Below are 27730 nucleotides of genomic sequence, written 5' to 3'. Positions count from 1 at the left end.
AGAAATTAGACTTGAGTATAACAGCTGGGTTAAAAAAACAAATTCAGTGCATCATGGACTTAATACTTATGTCTTCATAGATTAGGTAATGTCAGAAATATATTTGGGATATTTACTTAATTAAAACATTCATGTTTGCAATTCCCTTTTTCCATCATCCTACACTGAATTTAACCTCTTTAGAGCTGTAAAATCTGCTAAAAAGTAAAAATCACATAATTTATTTAACTTGCTGTTTAATGTACTAAATTAAATTAACATACTAATCAAGTCTTTTCAAGTGCCTCCCTGCTTCCCCCTCCAAGAAAATCTACCTCCTGTGTATTTCAGTAAACTATAAAATCACCACTAAATGGTGTGATGTAGTAATCCACAGGTATTCTAAATGTATTAGATTAATAAAATATACCTTGAACAACAACCTGGCTGCCTGGGACAAAGAACTGCTGTGTGCCATCAGCTGATTGTGCTGCATACTGTACAATTGTAGCACCTGGTGGAGGAGCTCCTGAATTTGTCATTGTTAATGCCTGTAGTCCCTGAACACCATCAGATCCTGGGTTAGAAATCTGGATTGTTCCACCTTGTGCTATAGCAACTTAACAGAAAAAGAAAAGAAATATTAGAGAATTTCAAGATTCATTTTTAATAATCCCATACTGGGAGAATATATTCTGAGTCTGATTATTACCACCGCCTCTCATTTCCATTACCCTTATTTCTCTATTCTGAATCTTAAGGATCATCAGTTTCTTTATGGGGCAATACTCTGAAAAAAGCTCTTAAACACTTGGAAATATTTTTATATTCAGAATTGTTTGAAATTCATATAATCCATGGAGTTTTCCTCCTCCCTGGCACCCATCTAACTGAATCATTTATGACGAAGAGTGAAGATGCAGAAGAGTCCAACTTTTTAATTTTCTCCATTCTCTCAGATATTTTTAGTCATAAACAACATTCTTTCAACATTTAAGAAATGGTCCATGAGATTTCCTTTTGAGCATCACAGTTACAATGAATTTATACCTTCATTCAGCTATTTTTCTAATTTATCATCGAAAGAAAGTAGCTTTTAAAGGAATAAATATTATATATTTCGGTTTTAAAGCTCAAGTCTACAAAACTGTGACCTTTACCATCTTGACTATGGCAAGTTGGAAAAGACCTTAAAAGGTAATATTATTGAAAGAAGTTGTGCTACAACATTTACCTCTACAAAGAGCCTTGGATAACGACAGATAATGGCAGCAAATACATGAGGCAGACTTTCTCTAAATACTGAAATTTGCCAGTCATATTTAAAAGTAACATTAAAGTTTCAAAAGAATAATTGATCAAATGTTTTAAATTTTCACTATAAGTGACAGGTTAAGTCCTGTTCAAAATATCTGAGGGGCCTGTACACTTTACCATGAGGACTAAATGTTGTAATTTAAGCACAAGAAACTAGTGGAAACAAGGGCTATACTTTCTTTTGAAAAGTCATATATAAAGTAGCTAACTGGACTATAATGAAGACCAAAAAAAAAGACACCGTAAGAATAACACAACACAATGTAAATGCCTTATAAGGATGTTATGTTGTTGTTCGGTGCCGATGAGTCGATTTTAACTCATAGCGACCCTATGTACAACAGAACGGAACACTGCCCGGTCCTGTGCCGTTCTCACAATCATTGCTATGTTTGAGCCCAAGAATGTTATAGTAATGTCTAAAACATACTCTGAATATACTCATCCCCAAACATTTAAATGGTATCTAAGCAAAAGACCAAGGAGCTCTGGTGGCGCAGTGTTTAAAGCACTCGGCTGCTAACCAAAAGGTCGGTGGTTCAAACCCACCAGCCGCTCTGCAGGAGAAAGATGTGGCAGTCTGCTTCCGTAAAGATTTACAGCCTTGGAAACCCTATGGGGCAGTTCTACTCTGTCCTATAGGGTTGCTATTGGTTCGAATTAACTCGACGGCTGTGGGTTTGGATTTTGGTTTGAAGCAAAAGACCACTTAGGTGATGATGGGACAGGATAAGCCTGTCAGAACTGTGGAAAAGGTTAACAATAGCAACAACAAATCTTCAGTTCTTTGACGTAAGCTTCTAGAGCCTAACAGAAATGTGGATAAACATTTTTAAAAAGATCTCAACACAGACACATTCTCTGCATTTTTGTTCACTGACAAGCTGTATTAGAACACGAGTGACAGAAAATGAATAATCGGTTACAGAATGTCAATAGTGCCGGGACTGAGAAACCCTGGGGTACTAACACTTTGTCTGGCTCATCCAGGCCATTTTATTCTGTTCAAATTTTAAAAACAGGGTTTCAACATGACTCTCCCAAAATTTTCAAGGGTCTCAAGATTCACCTCATACAATAAGCGGGTTTGGGAGAGATCTAACTATGTCTAACTTCTTAAAAGAGAAGTATGAAAAAGACAAGAGATATTGCTTTCTTGGATCTTCATGGCTGGACATGAATGAATTTCCTATGTTGTCATATATCTGAGTGTGTATTTTCAGTTGACAATTAGTTTGATGTGATAGAAGGTGTGCTTTAGAAAGCACAGACACAGGCAGTATAACCACAAGTATTAGGTTTTAACATCATTTAAGCAAAAGGTCTAACACACAGCAGGCACTCATAAATATGATGAATGAATGGCTATTGTTTCCTTAAGGCGGACTATATTATAACCAATTTAAGCCGCCTGTGAATCCAGTAGAGTTAAATGAAGTTTGGTATCAAATTTCAAATATAGAACTTAATTTTTCAACTCTAATACAAATATCCAGCTTTCAGATTAGGAAATCTGAGGTGACAGCAGCTGCTTCCAAGGATATGAACCGTGAAATATGTAGATAACAAAGATCCTTACTTTTTCAATAATCTTTCCCCGTAATTCCAACCAAAACTTTTCTTCTTTTCACTGTGAAAAGCCAACATACCAACAATCTGTTTGTCCTGTAGCTTTTATCTTCTGGTCAAGTCATTATGTAATCAGATGTGGGAAACAAAAGCTAAATACACACACACACACACACACACACACACATACGCGCGCGCGCACATGCAGGCACACACGTGGGATCAAGGCGAAAAATGTTCCTACCAGTAAGTCTCCTATTTTAGCTTAGCTTTTATTTTTGTACAGAAGGCACTCTTGATATTGGCATTGTAAAATGACAGAGGACCTTCCCATTCAAAATGTTATCTCTTGTTGGACAATAAACAAGATTTCCTAATGCTTCAGGAAATTAGGAATAGGCTTTCTGTGTGTGTGTGTGTGTTTTCAAACGAGCTGAAAAGAAACTTTTTAGGTTGCAAAATATTCAAAGATAGCATAATATGTTTTTAGTAAACATACATCAAACTAAGCAGTAGGAAAAAATAAGATAAAATTAACTGAGTTTAGTCATACATCTTTTACATAATTATTTAAAAAATTATGGAAAATTTCTAGCAAACATAAAAGTAGAAGAGGATTTTGTATCATCTATTTTTCCTGCTCACTCATCCTCAAACTTTTTTTTTCCCTGGAGTTTTTAAAAACAAATCCTAGATACCATGTTTGATCTATCATTTTTAAATAAAATGATTGGTCCTTATTGAGGCCGTAAGTTGAGTAATGAAAATGAAATACCTTTGTATTTCTTACTGATTTTACTTTGGGGACCTAATCCTTAGTAATGCTTTTCTGGATTGACACATGCAGCTAAGGCATAAACACTTATATCCATGGCCATATACATTTTTGTTGGTAGCAATGGGAGTCCATACAGACCTGTGAATGAATATTGACTGGATCTCAAGCAGAGCAAATGTTGTTGTTTTTTATAGACTATATGCATAACTTAAATTTCTCCAACGAGTAATCCTTAATAATATTACAGTTTCATAAAATGAATTAATATTGAACAGCTAGATTATAAACCAAGCCCGCTGCCATCTAGTCAACTCCAACTCATAGCGACCCTATACAGCAGAGTAGAACCGCCGCATAGTGTTTCCAAGGCTGTAATCTTTACGGAAGCAGACTGCCACATCTTTCTCCTGCGGAGCCACTGGTGGGTTCGAACCACCGATCTTTCAGTTGATAGCTGAGCACTTAAATCACTTTGTCACCAGGATCCTTAGCTAGATTATACAGTCAATTAAACTCAACTTCAATTTCCATTATTGACTCACACCTGTTAGTACGTCATCTGCTTGACCAGTAGTGGGCAGAGGTTAGGATCTATTGTCCTACTTGCTCTGGGAGCTACCTAAATAACACTTCTCCTCCCTCAACATCTCAGGTGGGCTATACTCTATAATTAAGTAGGTCACTCTATACCCACTGGTTAAATGTTGAACACACTGAAATTAACAGAGTTACTCTAAATATAAAAAAATGTAAAAAATTAATTTGCTGAGTACATTTCTACTATATTAGTTTTAGCTGGTTACACAAACATCTTTATATATGTCCTTATCTAATCATAGTATTTAATTTCAAATAAGTATTAACCCAAGTATTGTCTTCCCCACCCAATTCACCATATACCGTGGTAACCAGGATGGTATCACATTGACTAATCTAGACAATAAGTTCTAAAAAAGTTCTTGGGACACAAACTGTGCTTAAAAATCTGCTACTTCCACTATTAATTACCACTGGGCACTTCTCCCAAGAGCTATTAGTATGATTAAAGGAAATAATACTATGGGAGAAAAATTCAACAATTCTGATAAAAAAGTTTTAATTTAAAGGGTAATTATTTCAAAGTCCTTTATAATTAATAAAGAAGGAAGAAGAGAAAGATGAGCAAGAAAAGGGTGGAAGACTTGAAAAAAAAAAGTTGATCAAATGAAGAAGGAATAAAATTTTTATAAATTAAGATTTTGTCTGAGCTCTCTTTTTACTTGACGCTAACATCTTTTTAACTCTAAACCTGTACATATAAGCTAGTTTAAATACATACACATGTAAATGTTTAATTAATTCCAATCTAAAATCACTCTCATTCCAAATTGCAATGGAAAGATTCACAAATGAAACCTCACTGCATTAACTTTAAAAAGAAAAGCAGACCTTTTTTCCAATGAATTCTCAGCTCTAAATTCAAAAAGTGAGCACAAAAGAGACTGTATCTGTGCCTTAAAAGCCAAGACGTACATACAGCAGAAGGAAGGCTAACACAGCATTGCTACAGTTCAAGACCTGGGAGCTCTGGTGGTATAGTGGTTAAGAGATCAGCTGCTAACCCTAAGAGTCAGTAGTTCAAATCCATCAGCTGCTCCCTTGGAATCCCTCTGGGGCAATTCTAGCCTGTCCTATAGGCTCACTATGAGTTGAAATCAACTCAATGGCAATGAGTTGTTTTTTTTTTTGTTCTTTTGGTTCCTATTATGTTTACTTTGAAACAGTTAGCTTCGAGGATTTTAAGCGAAGTCATTACACCTAACAATAAATGCAACTGCATTTACTTTAGAATGTGTATGCCTATCATGTGCAAATCCCATTTATGAAGAAATGGAATTGGTGTTTATTCATATGCGTCTCCGGAGGACTCTGAATTCTTTAAGCAGTCTACGAAGTTCACATACATCTTTTCATAATGGTAGATTTTGGATTGACACACTTACCTTTAGTGTATAAGAATTCCAGTAAAGATGAATTAGTAGAGACTCATTCTAATAAGGTTCCTAGTAAAATAAGGTAGGAGCAAGCAGAGAGACAAGAGATATGTAGACAAAAATGTTAAGTCTTGGATGAGAGATAGTTCTTAATTGGTAATGGAGGGAGTAGGATACAGTAGAGTGAGGGATAAAAGAAAACATTTTGTCTTTAGAGAAAAATTAATGAGGAAAGAAACTTCATCAAACATTTCAATTTCTTCCCTTGCTTTTACTAGGCTTTTATGAATTCACTCTCATTTAATGCATCTTTTAAATGTAGTATGCAGCAAGTAACATTCTTTGCTAATTCTAGGACTACCTGAGCCACCATCCTGATTCGCAGATAATCTCCTGAGATACAACAGATTTTCTCTGACCAGAATCACTTAATTATCATACAACAAATCTACCACTAAGATCTGTACCTCCAGGAAGACTCTGTAAGTGACGCTCACCTACTTGGTGTTGCAATAATGAATCCCCAGCCTATTTTATTTTTCTTACCTCCAGGGAGTAACGTATTCCAACATTTATTGTTTAGTTTTTGTGATTAAAAAAAAAAGCTGAAAATAATGAAGCCAACTTCTGTCAAATATCTAACCTTCAACTATTTACAAATGTAACTGTTTATATGAGAAAACCTAAGTATGTTTACTTTTATTTTATTTCAGCTTTGACACATATTTAGTTCTTTTTAATTCCAACTAACTGTCACTATACCAAATTAAAAATAAAGAATTAATCTGAAAGGATAATCTTTTTAAAAGAAAAGAAAACAAAGTTTGGGGGAAAGTCATCATGCATAAAAGTTGAACAAAGAATTAAACCTAAAAAAAATTTTTGCAATAAAAGGTCATGAAAGGGTCTCAAAAATAGATACACATAAATACAATGGAAATTCTATAGATATTCTAGCAAAATAAACTTCGCTATTCTAAGAACCAAAGATGGAGGCATAGTGAGGGAAGGGGCAGGAGGGGGGCACTCGCCCCCAGGTGCAAGTTTTAGGGGGTGCCAGACGAGGCGTGGAATGACATTCAGAGGCGCTACAAATATGAAAGGCGCCTGACTAAGGCAGCTGGACGAGAGGGGGTAAGGCCTTTCTGCTGGTTTCTGCTGACGCATCACCATCAATCTCTACTCATCCTGAAACTGGACAGGAGGGGCAACTTAGATATTGCCTCTGGATGCTCGTGACTCTTGCTACGCCTCTGCCAAAGGACACCAGTAATCGTTTCTATTTCTAGATATTTAGGTACAACATGAAAGCATTAATACTTGTTAAGTTATTGCTAGTAAGACATAGGATCAATGAAATAGATCTTGTTAAGTATATATTTACCTTCAATTAAATAAACGTCTTCTAAAAAGTTCAAATGTGAGTATTCCTTTCTCAAATGAAAAAAAAAGTACATAAACAAATGTCACTAAATGTCCTAGAAACGTATTTTTACCAAAGGCATCAGATAGCTCTGAAATCTTTTTGTGAACCAGTCAACGGCACTCTGTATCTATAGACTGCACACACAGAACCACCACAACTTCTCTTTAAAATAGCTGCCAGGATCATACTGGATTGATCCAAATTAAGAAATCTAAGTCAGAGAGAGTTCATGACCTCTTACGTGGCAAAGAGACAAATGTCTAACTTCTAAACATTCGCTCTTCTAGGTCTCAACCAGAATTTCTGACTCTACCCCCCACCACCACCCCCGAGTGAGGTTTGATGCAGACACCGCGCTGTAAGCACGCACTGAGAGCCCAAGAGGAATGAAGGCATCGATGCTGGCCGGTGGAAAGAGTTTAATGGCCGGGACTGAGACTCTGTCACTGCTCCTTACATTTCCTCTGACCAGTGTTAATAGTAGCATGTTCTTTTTGCCCCACATTCATCTGTTTTATCCTTTTGTCCCCATACTAACTCCAGAGGTCTGGCAATTTCGTATTATTCCCACTTCAAAGACTAAAAACCTGAGATGCGAACATAAAGCTTCTCATCCCAATATTTGAGTTTGCAGAGACCAGAACCAGAAGCCATCTCTCTGGACTCCCAGGCCCAGGGTTCCTTCCCCACATCGTCTCCAGCTTCAACATTCTCTTAACCCACTAGGTTTTCATGATTTCCATTTTCAAGTAACAATCTAGGCAAATAAACCTGCACTATCCCCTTCCATAGAATTCGGTAAAGGGATCACTCGTGGCTTACACCAGGTCCTGGTGGCTCAGTGGTTAAGCATTTGGCTGCTAAGCAAAAATATTAGCAGTTTGAATCTACCAGCTGTTCCTTGGAAACCCTATGGGGCAGTTCTACTCTGTCCTATAGGGTCGCTACAAGTTGGAATCGACTCGATGGCAGTGGGTTTGGTTTTTGGTTTAGGCAGCATTAGGATATGCCAGAGAAAATGGTAAGATGACAGCACCTTAGATCATCTCCAAAAACTTAAGGTGTCTTAGTGTTAGTCCAGCAGTAATTTCCCACCTTTCCTCTGTCATGACACAAATAGAAAATAACAGTATGTGTATAGCTGCTCAAGGCCTCCACCAAACTGAGCCCAGTACAGCTAGATGGTGCCTGGCTACCACCGCTGACTGCTCTGACCAGGATCACAACAGAGGGTTCTGGACAGAGCTGGAGGAGGATGTAGAACAAAATTCTAACTCACAAAAAAAAAAGACCAGATTTACTGGCCTAAAGGAGACTGGAGAAACCCCGAGAGTATGGCCCCCAGACACCCTTTTAGCTCAGTGGTGAAGTCATCTCCGAGGTTCACCCTTCAACCTGGGAGTGGACAGCCCCATAAAACCAAATGGGACTAATGAGGTACAGCAGTCCAGGGACAAGGGCCAGAAGGCAGAAGGGGACAGGGAAGCTGGTGATAGGGAACCCAAGGTTGAGTAAGGATAGTGTTGATGTCTTGTGAGGTTGTTAACCATTGTCATAGGGCAACGTGTACTAACTGTTAAATGAGAAACTATTTTGTTCTGTAAGCCTTCGTCTAAAGTGAGAATAGCAGCACAGTTGCAAGAGCATAGTTGATGTCACTGAACTGTGCATGTAGAAATTTTTGAAATGGTGTATCTTTGGCTATGTATATATTCACCAAAAAAAAAAGGTCAAGAAAGGAGAGGGTTGACATGTTGTGGGGTTGTTAACCAATGTCATAAAACAATGTGTACTACTGTTTCATGAGAAACTATTTGTTCTGTAAGCCTTCACCTGAAGTACAATTAAAAAAAAAAAAATAGTATGTGTACAGCTGCTCAAGGCCAGAGCTGACCAGCCAGAAGGCTCTGGTAGCTCCAAGCCCTGTCCAGCCCGTCCAGGGACTCAGCACTCCTGTCACCTGCTGGCTGCACTGCAGAGGCACACCAGTAAACTATGATTTACAGTTCTAAAACTCCCACCATATAGTCCTACTTGGCCAGACAAGAAAGCACATAAACCAGAGAAATAATAAAAAGGAAATGACAGTAGAAACTTCCAGGCCCAGTTCTGACAGTGGGTTGGTTTTCTTTTCCTAATACTGATTTTGGGCATGTCCACTGGGCACCCTGTAGAGACTGCCTGGTATCATGGGAGGACCTACCCAAAGAACTTGAATTACCAAAGAAGAATTAGTTTAACAGTGCCAATCTATCACCATTACAAGAAAAGCTCAAAAAAAACCAGTGACTATATAAGGTCTTCCGATATGTCAAAGAAGATTATAGCTTGCTTTAAAAGCCAAGTCTAAATTACTACTTAAGGTTTTTTCCAGGTGTTATTACTTTTTAAATACAGAAAATATATCTAAAACGCCTTATTTGGACCAACACACCATTTAGTGTCACATGTACTCCAGTACCTAACTTGCTACCTTTTTCTTTTTCTTCTCTATCCTTTTTCTGTAATTTCCCCCTCCCTTTTCTTTTTACAGTATTTTTTTTTTTTTTTTGCTGAAGTATTTTTATGTATCAAAGTTGTTCTTTATTTGGGAAAAAATAGTGCTTTAATTAGAGCAAAAAGCACAGAATTAACAATCCATTAAAATGCACAAGAATAAATGTGAATGTATCTGTTTATTTAGAGCTTTCAGTGCTTAAAATTTCAAATAAAATGATCTGTTCAACTGCTATACTTTTAAAGGATATCTCATTTTTCCATACTCTGTTAAGAAAAACTGCAGCACAAATTAATACAGTAGAGTAATGAACACAGAATTACATGTAAAACATAATTTTAAAACACAAATGTACCTCCTTTAGATTACTAAGCATAATATGTAATGGTTGGTAACAAGAGCCAACAAGAATCAAATACATTTATCTCTTATGATGTTCGCATGCTCCATAAAGATAACAAAAAATGGTAAGTTTTAAATTTTTACTAGAGATGAACATAAACACATATATAGGAAAAACTGTCCCTTGTTTACTTTTACCCGAAATTTTTTTTCTACATTCAGTAATGAAAACGTTTACTTTTAAAAGGTGTATCACAGCTGCCAATGCAAATCTCTTACTTGTATAACATACTTTTCATTCTATAATACACACTTTAGGTATATTTTACATGGACTAATTTAACGCCAAAACCCTAGGTGCTTCAATGTAACTTCAGAAGACTTAACGCGAGAAGTGTATCTTATCGTATTGTAGCATACATACTGTATTGCCCCGTGCTAGTCTGATATATGCTAGTTGGTACTGCCATGGTAGCAATGTTAGGTGGGGTTCCTTCTTCCTCTGATTTTTCTTCTTCAATCTTGGGAACACCAGACACATCAGAGGAAAGTTCATTCAGTATTTTTCTAAAATAAAATGCAACAATATAAATAATTAAGGTAGATGAATGAAATTTAAAACAAAAACTATACTGGAAGAATATGTTGTACAATTATTCTTTTTTTGGAAAAAATATTATTAAAGTAGGAAATTTCAGTAACTTACCTATAAGAGGGTCTTCGTGAAAGGATTTCTCTACGTTTATGACAATCAATTATACCTTCTGATTCTGCAGACTCATCTGTCTCTGTAATTGTTGTTACCTATAATACAAGAGTTTTTGAAATGCATCATAAAATAGATGATCTTCTCCCTCACTCAACCAACAGTGTAAGGGTGCAGGTGTACAGCAATAAGCCAGGTGCTGTGGGGGCTATCAAGCTACAGAACATGGCAAACCCACGATAAAAAAGCTCACAGTCTTGTTTGGAAAGGAAGTAGATACATTAACATTTAAGATATAAAACAAGTGGACGAGTGAGTGTGTAAATGAATGGTACAGATAGGAGAGTCTACAGAGATGCAAAGGAAAGAATGGTCGAGATGTCAGATGAGGTTGCACAGGAAAAGACCGAACATAACATACATAAGCTCTAAGATCCTAAACCTGGGAATGCCCTTACAAATCCAACAGGGAGTGAGTGAGCAACTGACAGAGGCAGAAGAAGCACCTAGGTTTCATAATTACACTTCACTGATCTCTTCTAGTTGACTTGAGCTGGGTCTTCAAATTAGGGATGAGACAGATGCAAAGAAGAAAGAATATTTATGCAGGAAACAAGTGAGTAAAGAAGCCTGGCTAAAGTTAGGATTTATATTTCAAGAAGCAGGTTGGGGCTTAATGGTGGTAGATCTTGAAGGCCAAAATAAGGAATTTCTCTTTAAAAGAAAGGCCAGAGTTTTAAGCATGATTTAATTTTTCAAGTCAAGTAATATTCCATGTAATAATAACATGATTATTGAAGACAGAAAACTAAAATAATGAATTTCTCCAACAGCACTACTGCACTCACTTAATACTATCAGCCATTTAACTTTGAGAGATTTGGGTGGTTCTGAGCTTACAAAAATCACTTAATATTTCAATTACATAGGAATTTGATTTGGACAAAATCAAAAGAGCTCATTAAAATATCAACAATGCAACAGTGGAAAAAAAAAAAGAACACATAGTTTGCAAAGAACACAGATATGTATACGTGTTTACCTACACATATGACCATGGAGCTCAGCTATGGACACCCAACGCATAAAAACATTCACACAATGAATAATAAAACTTATTGGAAAAACTGTCATTGCAATGAGACAATCCTATATCACCACCAAATATTTATCACTTTACACTGAGTTTTCGCACATCTCTCATGTAACCATAACAACTTCCCTACCTGAGGCTACGACCTCAAAAAATATTATTAATATCACTCACAACTAAGATTTTGCCAAAGATAATTTAAAAATGGCTGCAGCAGTACATCGAGAGGGAACTGTCAGAAATTCAAGCAGGATTCAGGAGAGGACGTGGAATGAGGGATATCATTGCTCATGTCAGATGGATTTTGGCTGAAAGCAGAGAATACCAGAAAGATGTTTACCTGTGTTTTATTGACTATGCAAAGGCATTTAACTGTGTGGATCATAATAAATTATGGATAACACTGCAAAGAATGAGAATTCCAGAATACTTAATTGTGCTCATGAGGAACCTGTACATAGACCAAGAGGCAGTTGTTCAAACAGAAAAAGGGGATACTGTGTGGTTTAAAGTCAGGAAAGGTGTGCATTAGGGTTGTATCCTTTCACCATACCTAATCTGTATGTTGAGCAAATAATTTGAGAAACTGGACTACATGAAGAAGAAGGCAGTATGTGAATTAGAGGAAAACTCATTAACAATCTGCGTTATGCAGATGCCACAACCTTGCTTGCTGAAAGTAAAGAGGACTTGAGGCACTTACTGATGAAGATCAAAGACTACAGCCTTCAGTATGGATTATATCGCAACATAAAGAAAACAAAAATCCTTATAACCAGACCAATAAGTAACATCATGATAAACAGAGAAAATATCGAAGTTGTCAAGGATTTCATTTTACTTGGATCCACAATCAATGCCCATGGAAGCAGCAGTCAAGAAATCATACCATGGAAAGATTAGCCCAAAGGACTAATGGGCCACAACTACCATGGCCTCCACCAGACTGAGTCCAGTACAACTAGATGGTGCCTGGCTACCACCACTGACTGCTCTGACAGGGATCACAATACAGGGTCCTGGAGAGAGCTGGAGAAAAATGTGGAACCAAATTCTAACTCACAAAAAAAGACCAGACTTACTGGCCTGACAGAGACTGGAGAAACCCGAGAGTATGGCCCCCAGACACCCTTTTAGCTCAGTACTGAAGTCACTCCTGAGGTTCACCCTTCAGCCAAAGACTAGACAGGCCCATAAAACAAAACGAGACTAAAGGGGCACACCAGCCTGGGGGGCAAAGACTAGAAGGCAAGAGGGGACAGGAAAGCTGGTAATAGGGAACCCAAGGTTGAGAAAGGAGAGTGTTGACATGTCGTGGGGTTGTTAACCAATGTCACAGAACAATATGTGTACTGTTTAATGAGAAGCTAGTCTGTTCTGTAAACCTTCATCTAAAGTACAATAAAAATAAGTAAATAAATCAGATCATGTACTGCAGCGTGCAAACATGCTGCAAAAGACCTCTTTAAAGTGTTATAAATCAAAGGTGTCACTTTGAGGACTAAGGTGCACCTGATCCAAACCATAGTATTTTCAGTTGCCTTATATGCACGCAAAAGCTGGACAATGAATAAGGAAGGCCAAAGAAGAATTGATGCCTTTGAATTATGGTGTTGGTGAAGAATATTGACTGCACCACGGACTGCCAGAAGAATGAACGAGTCTGTCTTGGAAGAAATACAGCCAGAATGTTCCTTAGAAGCAAGGATGGCAAAACTTTGTCTCACGGACTTTGTACATGTTATCAGGAAGGACAAGTCCCCAGAGAAGGACATCATTCTGGTAAAGTAGAGGGTCAGTGAAAAAGAGGAAGATCCTCGACAAGATGGACTGACACAGTAGCTGCAACAATGGGCTAAACTGTAGCAACGATCGTGAGGATGGCGCGGGACCAGGCAGTGTTTCATTCTGTCGTACACAGGGTCGCTATGAGTGGGAACCAACTCAACAGCATCTAACAACATGACAATGTGAGGCAGGCTATTATTTACTCATTTTAGAGAAAACTGAAGCTCATACAGACAAAGTGACTTGTCCATTGTCCAACAGGTAGGAATTTTAAGACAAGCTCCATCAGCACCTATCTCTAAAAAGATAATTGAACTTTTCATTTAACAAAAAAGACTACTGAATATAAAATGATACTTTTCTCCAATATCAGCTGGGTTAAAACTACACCTCAATAAATGTCCACACCCCAATAAAAAGTCAGAATACAAACAGGACAGAGGAATGACTTCCTTGTTCTATAACCAAGGTCAGAAAGACTCAGAAACTCTTGGAATCAAATGCCATCACAGAAAAATCAAGGGCAACACAGGAAAGGATACCTGTGACAAAAAAAAGGCAAGTTTTTAATGCCTGTAGATTTATCACTTTAAAAATCACGCTGCAACTCTCATCCTTATTCTGAGATAAACGGTACTCAAACATGCAGGAAAAGGATAAGACTGATTAAGTATGCTCATCTGTTTTCCTCAAGATGTTTTTAGTCATCAACTAGGTTCAAATAATGTTAACATTTAAAGGATAATAACAAACTGACCTAAAAGAGTAACAGAAATAAACTCAGTAAACAGGAAGACTATGCTTCAAAAAACTGTATCCATAAAAAAATACATACTTAATCATTAACATCTACTTATGCCAAAAAGACAAAAAAGAAAGTTTTAGTGTCAAGGAATTTTAACAATTTATGACCAACCTTGATAAAAATAAATAATAAAATATGTCTCTGGATCACAGCCCAATAATAACGATGGCTACAAAAGCCAAGGTTTAATCTGAGAGGGGTACATGATGTATAAACATAATGCCTAGGTGCCAATGACATCATGCTGTTTTCTAAGAATTATGTATTTTTCATCGAAAGTAAATTTCTACCTATCTACTAACCTGAGTATTCATGAAAACAGCACAGGAAATGCAATCTATGTTTATCAGACATCTTCTTCAAAGAACCCTCAAAATATTTTTAAACACCACGGGACAGCTTTGCTAAACCAGAGTTTGAATACAGCACAATACTTGAATAAGAAGTGAACTGTCATTTGGAAATTACTTATTCTGCAAATTAAGCACTGACAACAAAACTGCAAGTCTTAAGTAAGGTTCATGTACCTAGCAGGGCACAATGCTCTTCATACATAAAAAAGAAACTCCCCCAAATGTCTAGTGAAAATATTTGAGCATAAAAATTACACAGTGAAAAATATAATAAATGATTAAATTAGTAAAAGGAAAAGAGGCTCAAGGAAGTCAAAGACAAGTCATCCAGGAAGGCAGCTAACCTGAACAGATTGTATTTGTGGTGACTGAATAACCGATGGCTGTGGTGTCTGAATTACATGTACAGTTTGGCCCGAAGGTAACTGCACTACAGTTACAGCTGGGGAGCCTCTTCCGGTGCCTGATCCAGCTACAGAAACCTGCAAAAATGATCATCATTGAGGATTATGGCTGAGCCTTTTCTGCTTGTTCTTTTGTTTTTCAGAAATACCCATTATGACTGGTCAATTTTTCTTTTCTTTTTCCTGCTTCTGCGAAATGACAGACAAGCTGTGGTACTTACCATGAGGAGGTGGTTACTGTCCTAGAACAGTCATTCTCTGATGTGATAGATATTAAAGAATCCATGCTCCTCACTTTCGGTTCCCATGCTTCGGTGGCTAAGAACGTTCCAAGCATAAAGTTCTAAAGCAGTTAAACTACCTCACTACGACTTTGCGACTACTAACAGTGAAACCTTTTTTAGGCCAGAGTATAAATTACCCTTCATAACTTGTTTTTAACTTCAAGTGTACTTAAGAGAAACTGAAGACAGAACTTAAATATGCTGAATTATTTTTTAATAAAGTAAACATTTGGAATTATATTTTATGCCAGATGCAAGCAGATACCTTGTCTTTCTACTGATAAAAATCACAGTTACTTTTATTCCCCCATAAACACAAAAAAGGCACAAGCCAAAGAAATTGCTATTTTTAGCAGGACCTCTCATGCCCTTAGCATCTCTGAGCCAAGGCAAGCTTAGAGCTTGGAGATAGTGTGGCCTGCTCACACTTTTCCTTTCCCCTAGCTGGAGCATCCAGAGAGAGGGCCAGACTGTCACTCAGCACGAGCAGGGAGAAGGCAAGTACAGCCATCTCATAGCTACCTTGCGAGCTGTTAACTGAGATCCCTACCAGCAAAAATGCAGTATCTCCACTCCTCTGGATTCAAAGCCTGCCAAGTTTTCTAATTAGTAAACAACTCTGTCCTATATTAGGCTAGTGTAATCTTAGAAACTTTCCCTCATGTTGCTAAGATTCACCATTTATTTCACTATGACTTCTTCAAAACAGCCAAAGGCTCTGAAAATGAAATAAGCCACTTGGAAAGGAGATAAGCCACCGGTTTCTATCACGAGTCATAGTAGAACCACAGGATCTCTGAAGGAAGCCTCTGTGTGACCTCATTTTAAGGAACATCAGTGATTTCCAATCTACTTATGCAAATACTTGAAAAGAATTACTAAAAACTGGGTTTACAACAAATGTAATATTTATTTATAACACCATTCCCTTGGAAAGCAAACTTCTCTGGCAATCCAAAAGAAAAAAAATCTTTTAAACATGCAAGACTATGTGTTGAGCACTGTACCAGGTGTACTAGGGTAGAAAGTAGGATGATAAAATTAACACCTAAGAAACAATAGCACACTAAACAATATAGAACTAATTGCTCAATTGTATAGGCCATAAAGGTTATAGTGGTACAGAACAGAAAGATCCGTATGGGCCTGAACAGGGAGTGAGGCCGTGTCTGGAAGCCAGAATTTGAGCTGGTATTAATCTGAGCCTGGATAACAGTTGCACAGAAAGTGAGAAACTAGTACAGACACACCCAACATGCAGCCCAAGGGCCAAGTTTAGCCCACCTCCCCTGGAGTAATATTGTCCACCTCACATTTTAGAGGAAAAGAAAAAGCTTATCCTATAATGAAGCCAGTACATTTAACTGCTACAAGTTAAAAGACATTGGGAAGATTTATTCTACAAATGTTGCCAGCACAAAAGGCAACTTTGTGTGAATTACAAACAGGTACGCCTGCTGTGCGGACCTACCACCAAAAGGCACTCCTTTCTGTACACCACTAATTCTCTAACATTTAGTCTCAGAACACCTTTACAGTCTTGAACATTTTTGACCTCAAAGAGCTTTTGTTTATGTGGGTTATATCCAATAGGGTGTTGGTAAATGCTTAACAACTGACTCTTAGGAAGGGGAAACCCTGATTTGTAGCTTTTGCTGATTTCAGCAGGGTAAATTCTCCTACTATAGCTGACTACCAACGTGATGACACTGAACACAGAGGTGGAAAGAGATGCACATAATCAGCTCTTGCAAGCCAGTACAAACCAGCTCCAGCACCCTACTGGTTATATTTATTGATACTTTCTGTATTAAAAATTGAACTGAGAAAATTTAAAAATATTTAGTAACTCTATTAAAAATAGTAAACCCATTACATGTGAACAAAAATAACATTTTATAAAAAATAATTGTATTTTCAAAAAATTGATGAGAAGAGTAGTATTGTTTTACATTTTTGCAAATTTTTAAAGTGTCTGGCTTAACTAAAGACAGCTAGATTCTCATATCTATTTCTGCATTGAATCTGTTGCAATAAGTTGTTTTAGCTGAAGTATGTGAAGAAAAACTGGGCCTTATACAGATAATGTAGTTGGAAAAGGGATGAGTATTTTAACAACTTTTCCAAAAAATGTGGCTATTCATCTTTAATACTACACCAAAACTTGACAAGTGGCACTTTAAAAGGTTAGTTGCAATGTGGAACCTGAAACCGTATCAATGAACTTTCCATACGTTGCATTATAATCCACTGGTTCTTCTTGCACTCTGAATGGATATTTTACCCACGTAAGGTTTTATAATATTGTGATAGTCATTTTGAAAACACTGGCTCACTGAGTTAAGCACATCTTCCAAATGTTGACACATTTCATGATACACTATCAGAAAATCACACTAATTAAAATAACTCTCAATCTCATCAGAAAAGTCTCTAAGTACTGGGAAGCTGTCAAGCTCACAGTGGCACATGCAGGTTTTCCAAAATTCAAAATTTTTGCTTAAAGGCTTGAATGTTATCAGTGGCAATAAATACTGCCAATTGTTTTCCTTGAACTCATAGGCTTACTTCATTCATTTTTGAGAAAATGTCTTCCAAATATTCAAGTTTAAATAGCCATAGTATGGCTGTTATTTGTTCTTTTGAGAAAAATAATGATCCATGGAGAAAAAAAAAACCCAGCTAGTTCATCCCATCACTCAAATAATAGCAAGTGTTTCTGCTCAAGAACATCATCAAACTTCAGTATGTAGCAGAAGTGCTTTCGGTGCACTTCCCGTTTCATTACAGAAGGTATTAAAATGACATGTACTCAAGGGCTGAGACTTAATAAACTTGACAATTTTTACCCCTTCATCAAGCATATTCTTCAGGGAAACAGGTATTTTTTTTTTTTTTTTTTACTGTCAAGTGCATGGCTGTGAAAAATACAATGACTACTAGGACAGTTTGGTGCCAATGACTTGATTTGTGCTAAGATGCCAGCAGTTTTACCCCCCCCCCCAAACTGCTTTTGTGCCATCAGTGCAAATGTCAATACAGCGAAAAAAGGAAAATAGCATTGTAGCATTATTATGAACCTCAGGGTTCCGCAGACCACACTTTGAAAACTGCTGCTCCACAGTAATGCAGCCTCTATGCTCTTGGTTTACAGTGCACAGAGCACAGTGCTGAGGAGGGCTGTGATTTCAGCTCTGCTATGGCAGCACAGAGAGGGGCCCTGGTGGTACAGCGGTTAAGAGCTCTGCTGCTAACCAAAAGGTCAGTAATTCGAACCTTCCAGCTGCTCTGTGGCAGAAAGACGTGGCAATCTGCTTCCATGAAGATTACAGCCTGGAAAACAATATGAGGCAGTTCTACTGTCACATGGGCTTGCTATGAGTCTGAACTGACTCAACAACACCCAACAACAACAACAGAGATTCTTTGTCAGATACCCAGTGACTCCCAGCATTTTACTTTTTTAAATCTAGCGTAAGATATCTGAAGACAATGAACTTGAAACGATAGGGAAAAAATCAAGAGTACTACAAATATTCTTACAAACTGGACCTGTCGATTGAAATAGCAGGTAGTGCTCATTCACTTCCTGCAGGGAAATGCTCTTAGTTCGAAGAAATCAGTTATTTTGAAAAACTGAAAAACAATTATAGAAAGATTCATAGGCTTTTGATAATTACGAATCATGTGTTAAGTTGCTTTAACTTTCAAGCACAACTCTCAGGATTTTATATTTTTAAACAACAGCTCTATCGAAATGGCTTGTGTCAAGAAAAACTGCTGTGGAAAGGGAGCTATACCCACTAATACAAGCTTCCTCAGAAGCCTGGAAACGAATATACAAATTCTTTAACTACAAGAACATCTACGTGTCCAAACTGGGTAGTGCAAAAGCTCATCAGACAACACTGCCATTAACTGCTGAAATAAATGCTGAGAACGAGCACAAATGACACACCCTAGAGTCAGAATTCAGATATAACCTATTAAATAAACCCCTCAGATCTAGAGAACTGTCAAGATAGTATAGTTTCTCACTGATTTTGCCAAAAGTGATTAAATGACTAGCATTAAACCTACAACTGTATTGGCAGAGTTAATAGACTAAACTTCACCATTATTCATTAAAAAAAAATTACGAGTCCTCCTACCCTGGTAGATCAGGGAAATATGGCTGCCCTTGAAGTACAGTATGGTACAGACAGCACAGAAAGTACAAAGGCCCTAAAGTAAGAAATGGTTAAGATTTTCGTTTTCTGTAAGGTGATAACTTCAGTTTTAGACAAGCTAAGTTTAAAGCAATGGTATGTAATTGTAGAACAACCAGGTGGAAATGTTTAATAAGCAAGAATTATGGGACCAATGCTTGGGTTAGAGCTCAGATAGGAAATACAGATGTGAGAAATATCAACAAAGAGCTATCTATGAAGAATATTATAACTATTCTATTCATAATATGCAAATGGGGTTTTACAGAAGCTCTAGAAACAAAAGGGTATTAATTAACTAAGACGTCCTTCCTAAAACATATAGCAAGACAAACTTAAGTTCACTTGAATTAATTCAATATGCACAGTGCAGGTAAAAAGAGAAATCTTTAAGTGTTCATTCCAAAACTTTCTTTTTTTAGTAAGCAAAAATCTGACAGAAACAAGTTATATTTATGAATTAACTCATTCCTTTATTCACTCAACAAACTTTTACTGGGAGCCTACCCTATGGACAAGTCTAGACAATGGGGATACAGCAGGGAACAAGAAAAGTCCCTGCCCTCCTAGGTCAGAAAGAGACACTAAATAGATGGAAGAAACCAAATACATAATTTTGGATGGGGCTAAATTCTAGAAAGAAAAATAAAGCAGCGTAAGGGATTAGCGAATGGCGATGGGGACTGGAGGACATGGAAGGAGGCTATTTAAGATACACTTGTGGCAAGTTTCTCAGAGGAGGGAATGCTTGAGCAAAAAGTCTGAATGAAGAGGGAGAAAGTCACAGGAAAATCTAGGGATATATTTATCACATTCCAGTAATCAAGTAGGCAGCTGCTCGAAAAACAACCTAAAGATGTAAGATGGATGAATTTTATATTTCATAATTGTCATATCTTTATTTATAATGAATCTGTAAAAGTGTGTAGCATGAATTCATAGTAGACATGTTTTACCTTTTTTTCCAGGTCCCCTGAAGAACAGTCCTCTTCTATAGGATGCCTGAAGCATAGATTATGCTGATGCCACCACATCCACTGAAAACCTCACTATAGACAGTAGTTAATCTGAAGAAATAAGTTAAGATGATGCAATTGACAGCCTTGACAGCCTTTGCAATTTAAAAAAAACCCTTACTAATGACACTTAAATCTGGGAAAACCTCACAATGTTGTAACACAGCATTTAATGAGCACCTAGTGGACTACCTCCAATCTGTAGGTAGGTTCCCGTAAGATGGGGTTTATGATGTCACAGTACAGCTACGTATGTCACAGAGCTACGAGGCCTGAGTTCAAGACAGTTAATAAAGGATGAAAAATGTGAATTCACAACATAGTAGACTGCTCTACCAACTCTGCTACTTGAGAAATCAAATCTCTATATTGCCTAGTTTAATGTCAAGGACTACAATGAAAACTCACTAACAATCTAAGCAAGAAGTTTTAAACGTATCCTGATTCTGTGTATGAAAAGACAGAAGCCTCAAGAGTCTGTTTCTTCTAAGGAAAAAAAAACATAGTATTTAAAGGATATTTCGTATCTTGTAAGACAGAAAACAGGAAAGTAAGAATATTATAAATGTGAACACTGAATAAAGATGTAAAATGTTTCACTTTAACTTTTAAAAACTCTCACTGAGTTGTGTTAATGGAAAACAAACATATACAAAATGAAAAACACAGAACTGGTTCTCATTTTAGCCAGTCTTTGGTGCCTTCCTTTCTCACTGAGTTGTTTGTTCTAAAACAACAAGGTCAACAAATTGTAAAACCAATGGAGTTAAATTTTATTTAATTTTACCTTGAGACTATCAACTGAAAAAAAATGTGATAACAAAATTAGCCAAGTAAGACTAATATTTTTATATTTACTACCTGTTATAATTTGAAAGAGAACGACATGGGGATGTCACTGCCTCAAATCCTTTTGACTGTGTAGGGCATAAATAAATACGATCTGAAATCTATAATCAGAATAAAAGGAGAAAAGGGATCACTGTTTCTGGTATTTATAGATAAATGGCCAAATTTTATGTCCCTTAAAAAAATTCACCTCTTCAAAGCAAAGCAAATATCAGACTTAAGTCACTCTTAATTATACAGAGGGGCTAAAAAGGTCTATTTTGAAAATACTTCCAGTAAACAGTGATGATCATTCAAGGACAAACTAAAATTAGGGCTTCTTTATCCTTTGAAAAACAATGCACCGGTGGCATGTGGTTAAGAGCTTGGCTGCTAACAAAAAGGTCAGCAGTCAGAATCCACCAGCCACTCCTTGGAAACCCTGCAGGGCAGTTCTACTCTGTTCTATAGGGTCGCTGACTCAGAATCGACTCAATGGCAATGGGTTTGGTTTTGGAGTTTTTTTTAAACAAATGTTTACACAGTGAAATCTGTGAGAGCCAAAAATCGATGAAACTGCCTTGCTTTCCAGGCCTTGCAAGTTTTCCCCCTTTGACAGGATGCAGCCTTACCACTTGTCTATTCTTCCTTTTAGTGAAAAACATATGAGTTTTCTTTCTGACAGGTTTCCACCTTACACAGGTTTCGCAGGTTTTACTGTAATATCCTGAATTTCCTATTTATAATATTTGGAGCATGATTTTATATTCTAACCAACAAGAAATATATCTCATTCATCGACATAATACATTTTTACTGTGTTTTAGGTGAAACTGTATAGCACAAATTTCTCATTCAAAAACACAGACACAGATTGTTTTGTGACATTGGCTGCAATCCCTGCATGGTGTCAGCACTCTCCCCCTTTCCCTTTCCACCCTGGGTTCTCTGTGTCCATTTGTCCAGTTTTCCTGTCCCTTCACGCCTTCTTGACTTTGGGCAGGTATTGCCCATTTGGTCTCGTATACATGACTGAACTAAAAGCACATTCCTCACGTGTGTTATTGTTTGTTCTTATAGGCCTGTCTAATCTTTGGCTGAGAGATGGACTTCGGGAGTAGCTTCAGTTCTGAGTTACCAGGGTGTCTGGGAGCCACAGTCCTAGGGGTTCCTCTAGTCTTTGTTAGACCAGTAAGTCTGGTTTTTTATTGTAAATTTCAATTTTGTTGTACATTTTCTCCCACTCTGTCCAAGACCATCTATTGTGATCCCTGTGAGAGGAGTCAGGGGTGGTAGCCAGGCACCATCTAGTTCTTCTGGGCTCAGGCTGCTGAAGGCTGTGGTTCATGTCGTCCATTAGTCTTCTGGACTAATATTTTCCTTGTGTCTTTGGTTTTCTTCATTCTCCTTTGCTCTGAACATGATGGAACCAAGAGATGTATTTTAGATGGTCACTCACAGGCTTTTAAGACCCCAGATGCTACTCTCCAAAGTCAGATGTAGAACTTTTTTTTTTAACTATGTTATGTCAGTTGACCTAGACGTCCTCTGAGACCATGGTCCCCAGCCCTCAGCCCCAGTAATTCAGTCCCTCAAGGTGTCTGGATGTGTCTAGGAAGCTTCTACAACTTTGCCTTGGTCAAGTTGTGCTGACTTCCCCTATGTCATGTGTTGTCTTTCCCTTCATTAAAGTTACCACTATCATACTATCCAGTTAATGATTTCCCCTCTCCACCCCTCCCCCTGTAACTATCAAAGATTGTTTTTTCTGTGTGTAAACCTTCTCTTGGTTTTTTATAATAGTGGTCTCAAATAATATTTGTCCTTTTGTGACTGACTTACTTCACTCAGCATAATGCCCTCCAGATTCATCCATGTTGGGAGATGTTCTGTGGATTCATAATTGTTCTTCATCATTGTGTGTATGTACCATAATTTGTTTATCTATTCATCTGTTGATGGCCACTTAGGTTGTTTCCATCTTTTTGCTATCGTGACTAATGCTGCAATGAACATGGGTGTGCAGACTGCTATTCATATGATGGCTCTTATTTCTCTAGGATATATTCCTAGGAGTGGGATCGCTGGATCACATGGTATTTTTATTTCTAGCTTTTTAAGAAGGTGCCATATCGTTTTACATAATAGTGGTTGTAACATTTGACATTCCCACCAAGGAGAGCGTTCACATCTCCCTGCAACCTCTCCACCATTTGTTATTTCCTGTTTTTTGACTAGTTCCAGAAATGTACTAGTATTTCATTCTAGTTTTGATTTGCATTTCTCTAATGGTTAATGATCACTAGCAGTTCATCATGTGTCTGTTAGCTGCTTGAATGTCTTCTTCAGTGAAGTGTCTATTCATATCCTTTGCCTATTTTTAACTGGAAATTTGCCTTTCTGTTATTGAAGTATCGAAGTATTTTGTAAGTTTTAGAGATTAGACCCTTGTTGGATATGTCATAGCCAAAATTTTTTTCCCAGTCTGTAGGTTCTCCTTTTACTCTTTTGGTGAATGGTGAAGTCTTTTGATGAGCGTTAAGTGTTTAATTTTTAGGAGCTCCCAGTTATCTGGTTTATCTTCTAGTGTTTGTACTGTTAGTTATGGTTTGTATTCTCTTTAAGCCATGTATTAGGATCCTTAGCACAGAAATGGGCAGTGTTTTGTTCTGTTGTACACAGGGTCGCTATGAGCTGCAACCAATTCGACGGCACCTAACAATAACAACAGCATTGTCCCTATTTTTTCTTCCATGATCTTTATCATTTTAGGTTTTACATTCAGGTCTTTGACCCATTTGGAGTTAGTTTTTGTGTATCGTGTGAGGTATGGGTCCTGTTTCATTTTTAAACAGGTGGACTTCCAGTTTTGCCAGCACCATTAGTTAAAAAGACTCTTTTCCCCATTTAATGGACTTCGGTCCTTTGTCAAAGATCAGTTGACCATAGGTGGATGGATTTATGTCTGGGTTCTCGATTCTGTTCCACTGGTCTGTGTGTCTGTCAATGTACCAGTACCAGGCTGTTTTGAATACCGTAGCTGTACAGTAGGTTCTGAGATCAGCTAGTGTGAGGCTTCCTACTTTGTTATTTTTCTTCAATAATACTTGCTTATCCAGGGCCTCTTTCCTTTCCATACAAAGTTGGTGATTAGATTTTCCATCTTATTAAAGAATGTTGTTGGTACTTAGATCAGGATTGCATTATATCTGTAGATTGCTTTGGGTACAACTGACATTTTCACAATGTTGAGTCTTCCTATCCATGAGCATGGTATGTTTTTCCATTTATGTAGGTCTCTTTTGGTTTCTTACAGTACCGTTTTGTAGTTTTCTTTGCACAGGTCTTTTATGTCCCTGGTAGATTTATTCCTAAGTATTTTATCTTTTTAGGGGTTATTATAAATGACACCACTTTCCTGATTTTCTTTTCAAAATTCTCTTTGATGGTGTATAGGAATCCAGTTGTTGTTTGTATGCTGATCTTGCATCCTGCTGCTCTGCTGAATCTTTCTATTAATTCCAGTAGTTTTCTTGTGGAATCTTGGGGGTTCTCTATGTATAGGATCATGTCATCTGCAAATGGGTAGTTTTATTTCTTCCTTTCCAATTTGGATGCCCTTTATTTCATTTTGTTGCCTTATTGCTCTAGCTAGGACTTCCAGCACAATGTTAAATAGGAGTGGTGGTAAACGGCATCCTTGTCTTGTTCCCATTCTCAGGGGGAATGCTTTCAGCCTCTCTTCATTGAGAATGATGTTGGCTATTGGTTTTGTATAGATGCCCTTTATTACGCTGAGGAATTTCCCTTCTATTCCTATTTTACTGAGAGTTTTTATCAGGAATCAGTGTTGGACTTTATCAAATGCCTTTTCTTTGTCAACTGAGATGATCATGTGATTCTTTTGTTCTTTTTATGTGGTGGATTACGTCGATTGATTTTCTAATGTTGAAAAATCCTTGCACACCTGGTATGCATACCTTGGTTGTGGTATATTTTTTTTTTTTTTTATATGATGCTAAATTCTATTGACTAGAATTTTGTTGAGAATTATTGAATCTATACTCATGAGATATTGGTCTGTAATCTTCTTTTGTGGTGCCTTTGCTTGGCTTTGATATCAGGATTATGCTGGCTTCATAGAATGAATTCAGAAATATTCCTTCCTTTTCTATGCTCTGAAATAGTTTGAGTAGTACTGGTGTTAGCTCTGAATGTTTGGTAGAATTCTCCAGTGAAACTGTGCAGGCCAGGGCTTTTTTGTTGTTGTTGTTGAGAGTTTTTTTTTTTTTTTTAATTACCTCTTCTATCTCTTCTCTTGTTATGGGTCTGTTCAGATTTTCTATCTCAGCTTGTGTTAGTTTAGGTAGGTGGTGTGTTTCTAGAAATTTGTCCATTTCCTCTAGGTTCTCAAATTTACTGCAGTACAATTTTTCATAGCGATCCTTTTTATTTCAGTTGAGTCTGTTGGAATGCCCCTCCTCTCATTTCTTATTTGGGTTATCAGCTTCCTCTCCTGTTTTTCTTTTGTCAATTTGGCCAATGGTTTGTCAATTTCGTTGCTCTTTTCAAAGAACCAACTTTTGGCCTTGTCAATTCTTTCTATTGTTTTTCTGTTCTTTATTTCATTTACTTCTGTTCTAATCCTTATTACTTCCTTTCTTCTGGTGGCTGTGCACTTCTTTTGCTGTTCTCTTTCTATTTGAGTTATAGGGCTAACACTTTGATTTGTGCCTGTTCTTCTTTTTGATGCGTGTGTTTATTGCTATAAACTGATCTCTAAGCATTGCCCTTGCTGTGTCCCAAAGGTTTGGGTATGATGTGTTTCCATTCTCATTTAATTCTAAGAATTTTTTTATTCCCTCTTTGATTTCTTCTACTACCCAGTTGTTTTTAAGCAAGGTGTTATTCAGCTTCCATATATTTGATTTTTTTCCTTTGCTCTTCTACTTTTATGGTTTTGTGATCAGAGAGAATGCTTTGTATTATCTTGATGTTTTGGATTTTATTGAAGGTTGCTTTGTGGCCTAAAACATAGTCTATTCTATAGAATGTTCCATGTGCATTGGAAAAAAACGTATAATTTGCTGCTGTTGGGTGAAGTGTTCTATATGTATCTATGAGGTTACGCTGGTTAATTTTGGCCTTTAACCAACCAAAGATCTTGTGTATCTTTGTTGAGTTTCTTTCTAGATGTTCTGTCCTTTACCTAGAGTGGTGTGTTGAAGTCTCTTCCTATTATTGTGGAACTGTCTACTGCTCTTTTTAGTGCTGTTAGAGTTTGTTTTATGTATTTTGGAGCCCTGTCACTAGGTGTGAACATAATACATTTTAAAAGTACTATAGCAATGAACATAATCTTTTCAGAAGTCAAAATTCTTTTAGATACAGAACTTTTAAAAAATAATCTTGTATTTGGTTTCAATAAGACTGAAAGTGAATGCTCACTAAATGTTTTTCCAAATAATAAACATACGTAGAGGAACTGCAGTCAGAACCTGAGCTAGAAATGGCAGACATCTTATAAGGGCAAGCATAGTGGATATGAACATTGCTCTTAATAATACAGATCATTCTGAATAGTGAATAGGAAATTTACATGCCAAATACCAGACACCACAGAATGAATGCCTAAAAATCAATGAACATCCAAAACTTCATGTTAATCTTTGTTTCTGACCTAAATCACTCTTTATAGGAACTTCTATGAAGCAGTTAAATTCATTCATTTGAATTATTCTATGTCATTCCAATCAATCACTTGATATAAACTCCAAAGAGTGCTAACTCAGCAAAAACAACCTTATTTTAAAAAAAAAAGTAGTAATTATCATCCCAAATTCAGTGATATGATAATTAACTGGCTTCTCTCCAGAAAAAGACTTCAACAAAATTGATCTTATTAAGTGATAAAGGGACTTATTTCATCTTCTTATAAGACATAATTCTAAAGCTCTGAATACTCTCATACTCCTGGTCCCAGTATCACATTCTATCAACAGATAGAATGGCTATTAATGCCAGGAATTATAAGAAAACAATTACTAATGCATCAAAATGGATAACATTTAAATTTTATATGTTCTTCACACACCCAAGGTGAGAGATGAATTGAGTCTAACCATGAAACTATCTTATCTGCCATTGAATAATCGAGTAACAGTATACAGTATTAAAAAAAAACAAAAAACTAAACCTGTTGTCATCAAGTTGATTCTGACTCAGGGACCCTATAGGATGGAGTAGAACAGCCCCATAGAGTTTCCAAGGAGTGCCTGGTGGATTTGAATTGCCAACCTTTTTGGTTAGCAGCTATAGCACTTAACCACTATGCCACCAGGGTTTCCTTATACGGTATATATAT

At 37.0% G+C, this 27730-nt stretch overlaps 1 protein-coding gene across 19 annotated transcripts in view; it reads right to left on the bottom strand.

The window, feature by feature from the left end:
- Positions 1-27730, bottom strand: part of CREM (cAMP responsive element modulator) — a 96630-nt gene that overhangs the window by 26029 nt on the left and 42871 nt on the right. For 7 of the 19 annotated variants that reach the window (XM_023741952.1, XM_023741951.1, XM_012558911.2 and 4 more), the window contains 4 exons: positions 14971-15108; positions 10588-10685; positions 10306-10448; positions 410-598 (listed from right to left, as the gene is read on the bottom strand). In XM_023741952.1, coding sequence (XP_023597720.1) covers positions 410-598; positions 10306-10448; positions 10588-10685; positions 14971-15108 — 568 coding nt within the window. Of the gene's footprint in view, positions 1-409; positions 599-10305; positions 10449-10587; positions 10686-14970; positions 15109-20478; positions 20590-27730 lie in introns of all 19 variants that reach the window. The other 12 variants (XM_023741963.1, XM_023741964.1, XM_023741962.1 and 9 more) reach the window with 5 other exon arrangements.

Source organism: Trichechus manatus, unplaced genomic scaffold (assembly GCF_000243295.1).
Source record: "Trichechus manatus latirostris isolate Lorelei unplaced genomic scaffold, TriManLat1.0 scaffold00195, whole genome shotgun sequence".
NCBI classification, from domain to species: domain Eukaryota; kingdom Metazoa; phylum Chordata; class Mammalia; order Sirenia; family Trichechidae; genus Trichechus; species Trichechus manatus.
Note: the sequence above shows the minus strand (reverse complement) of the source record. Positions and strands in the feature narration are given on the sequence as shown.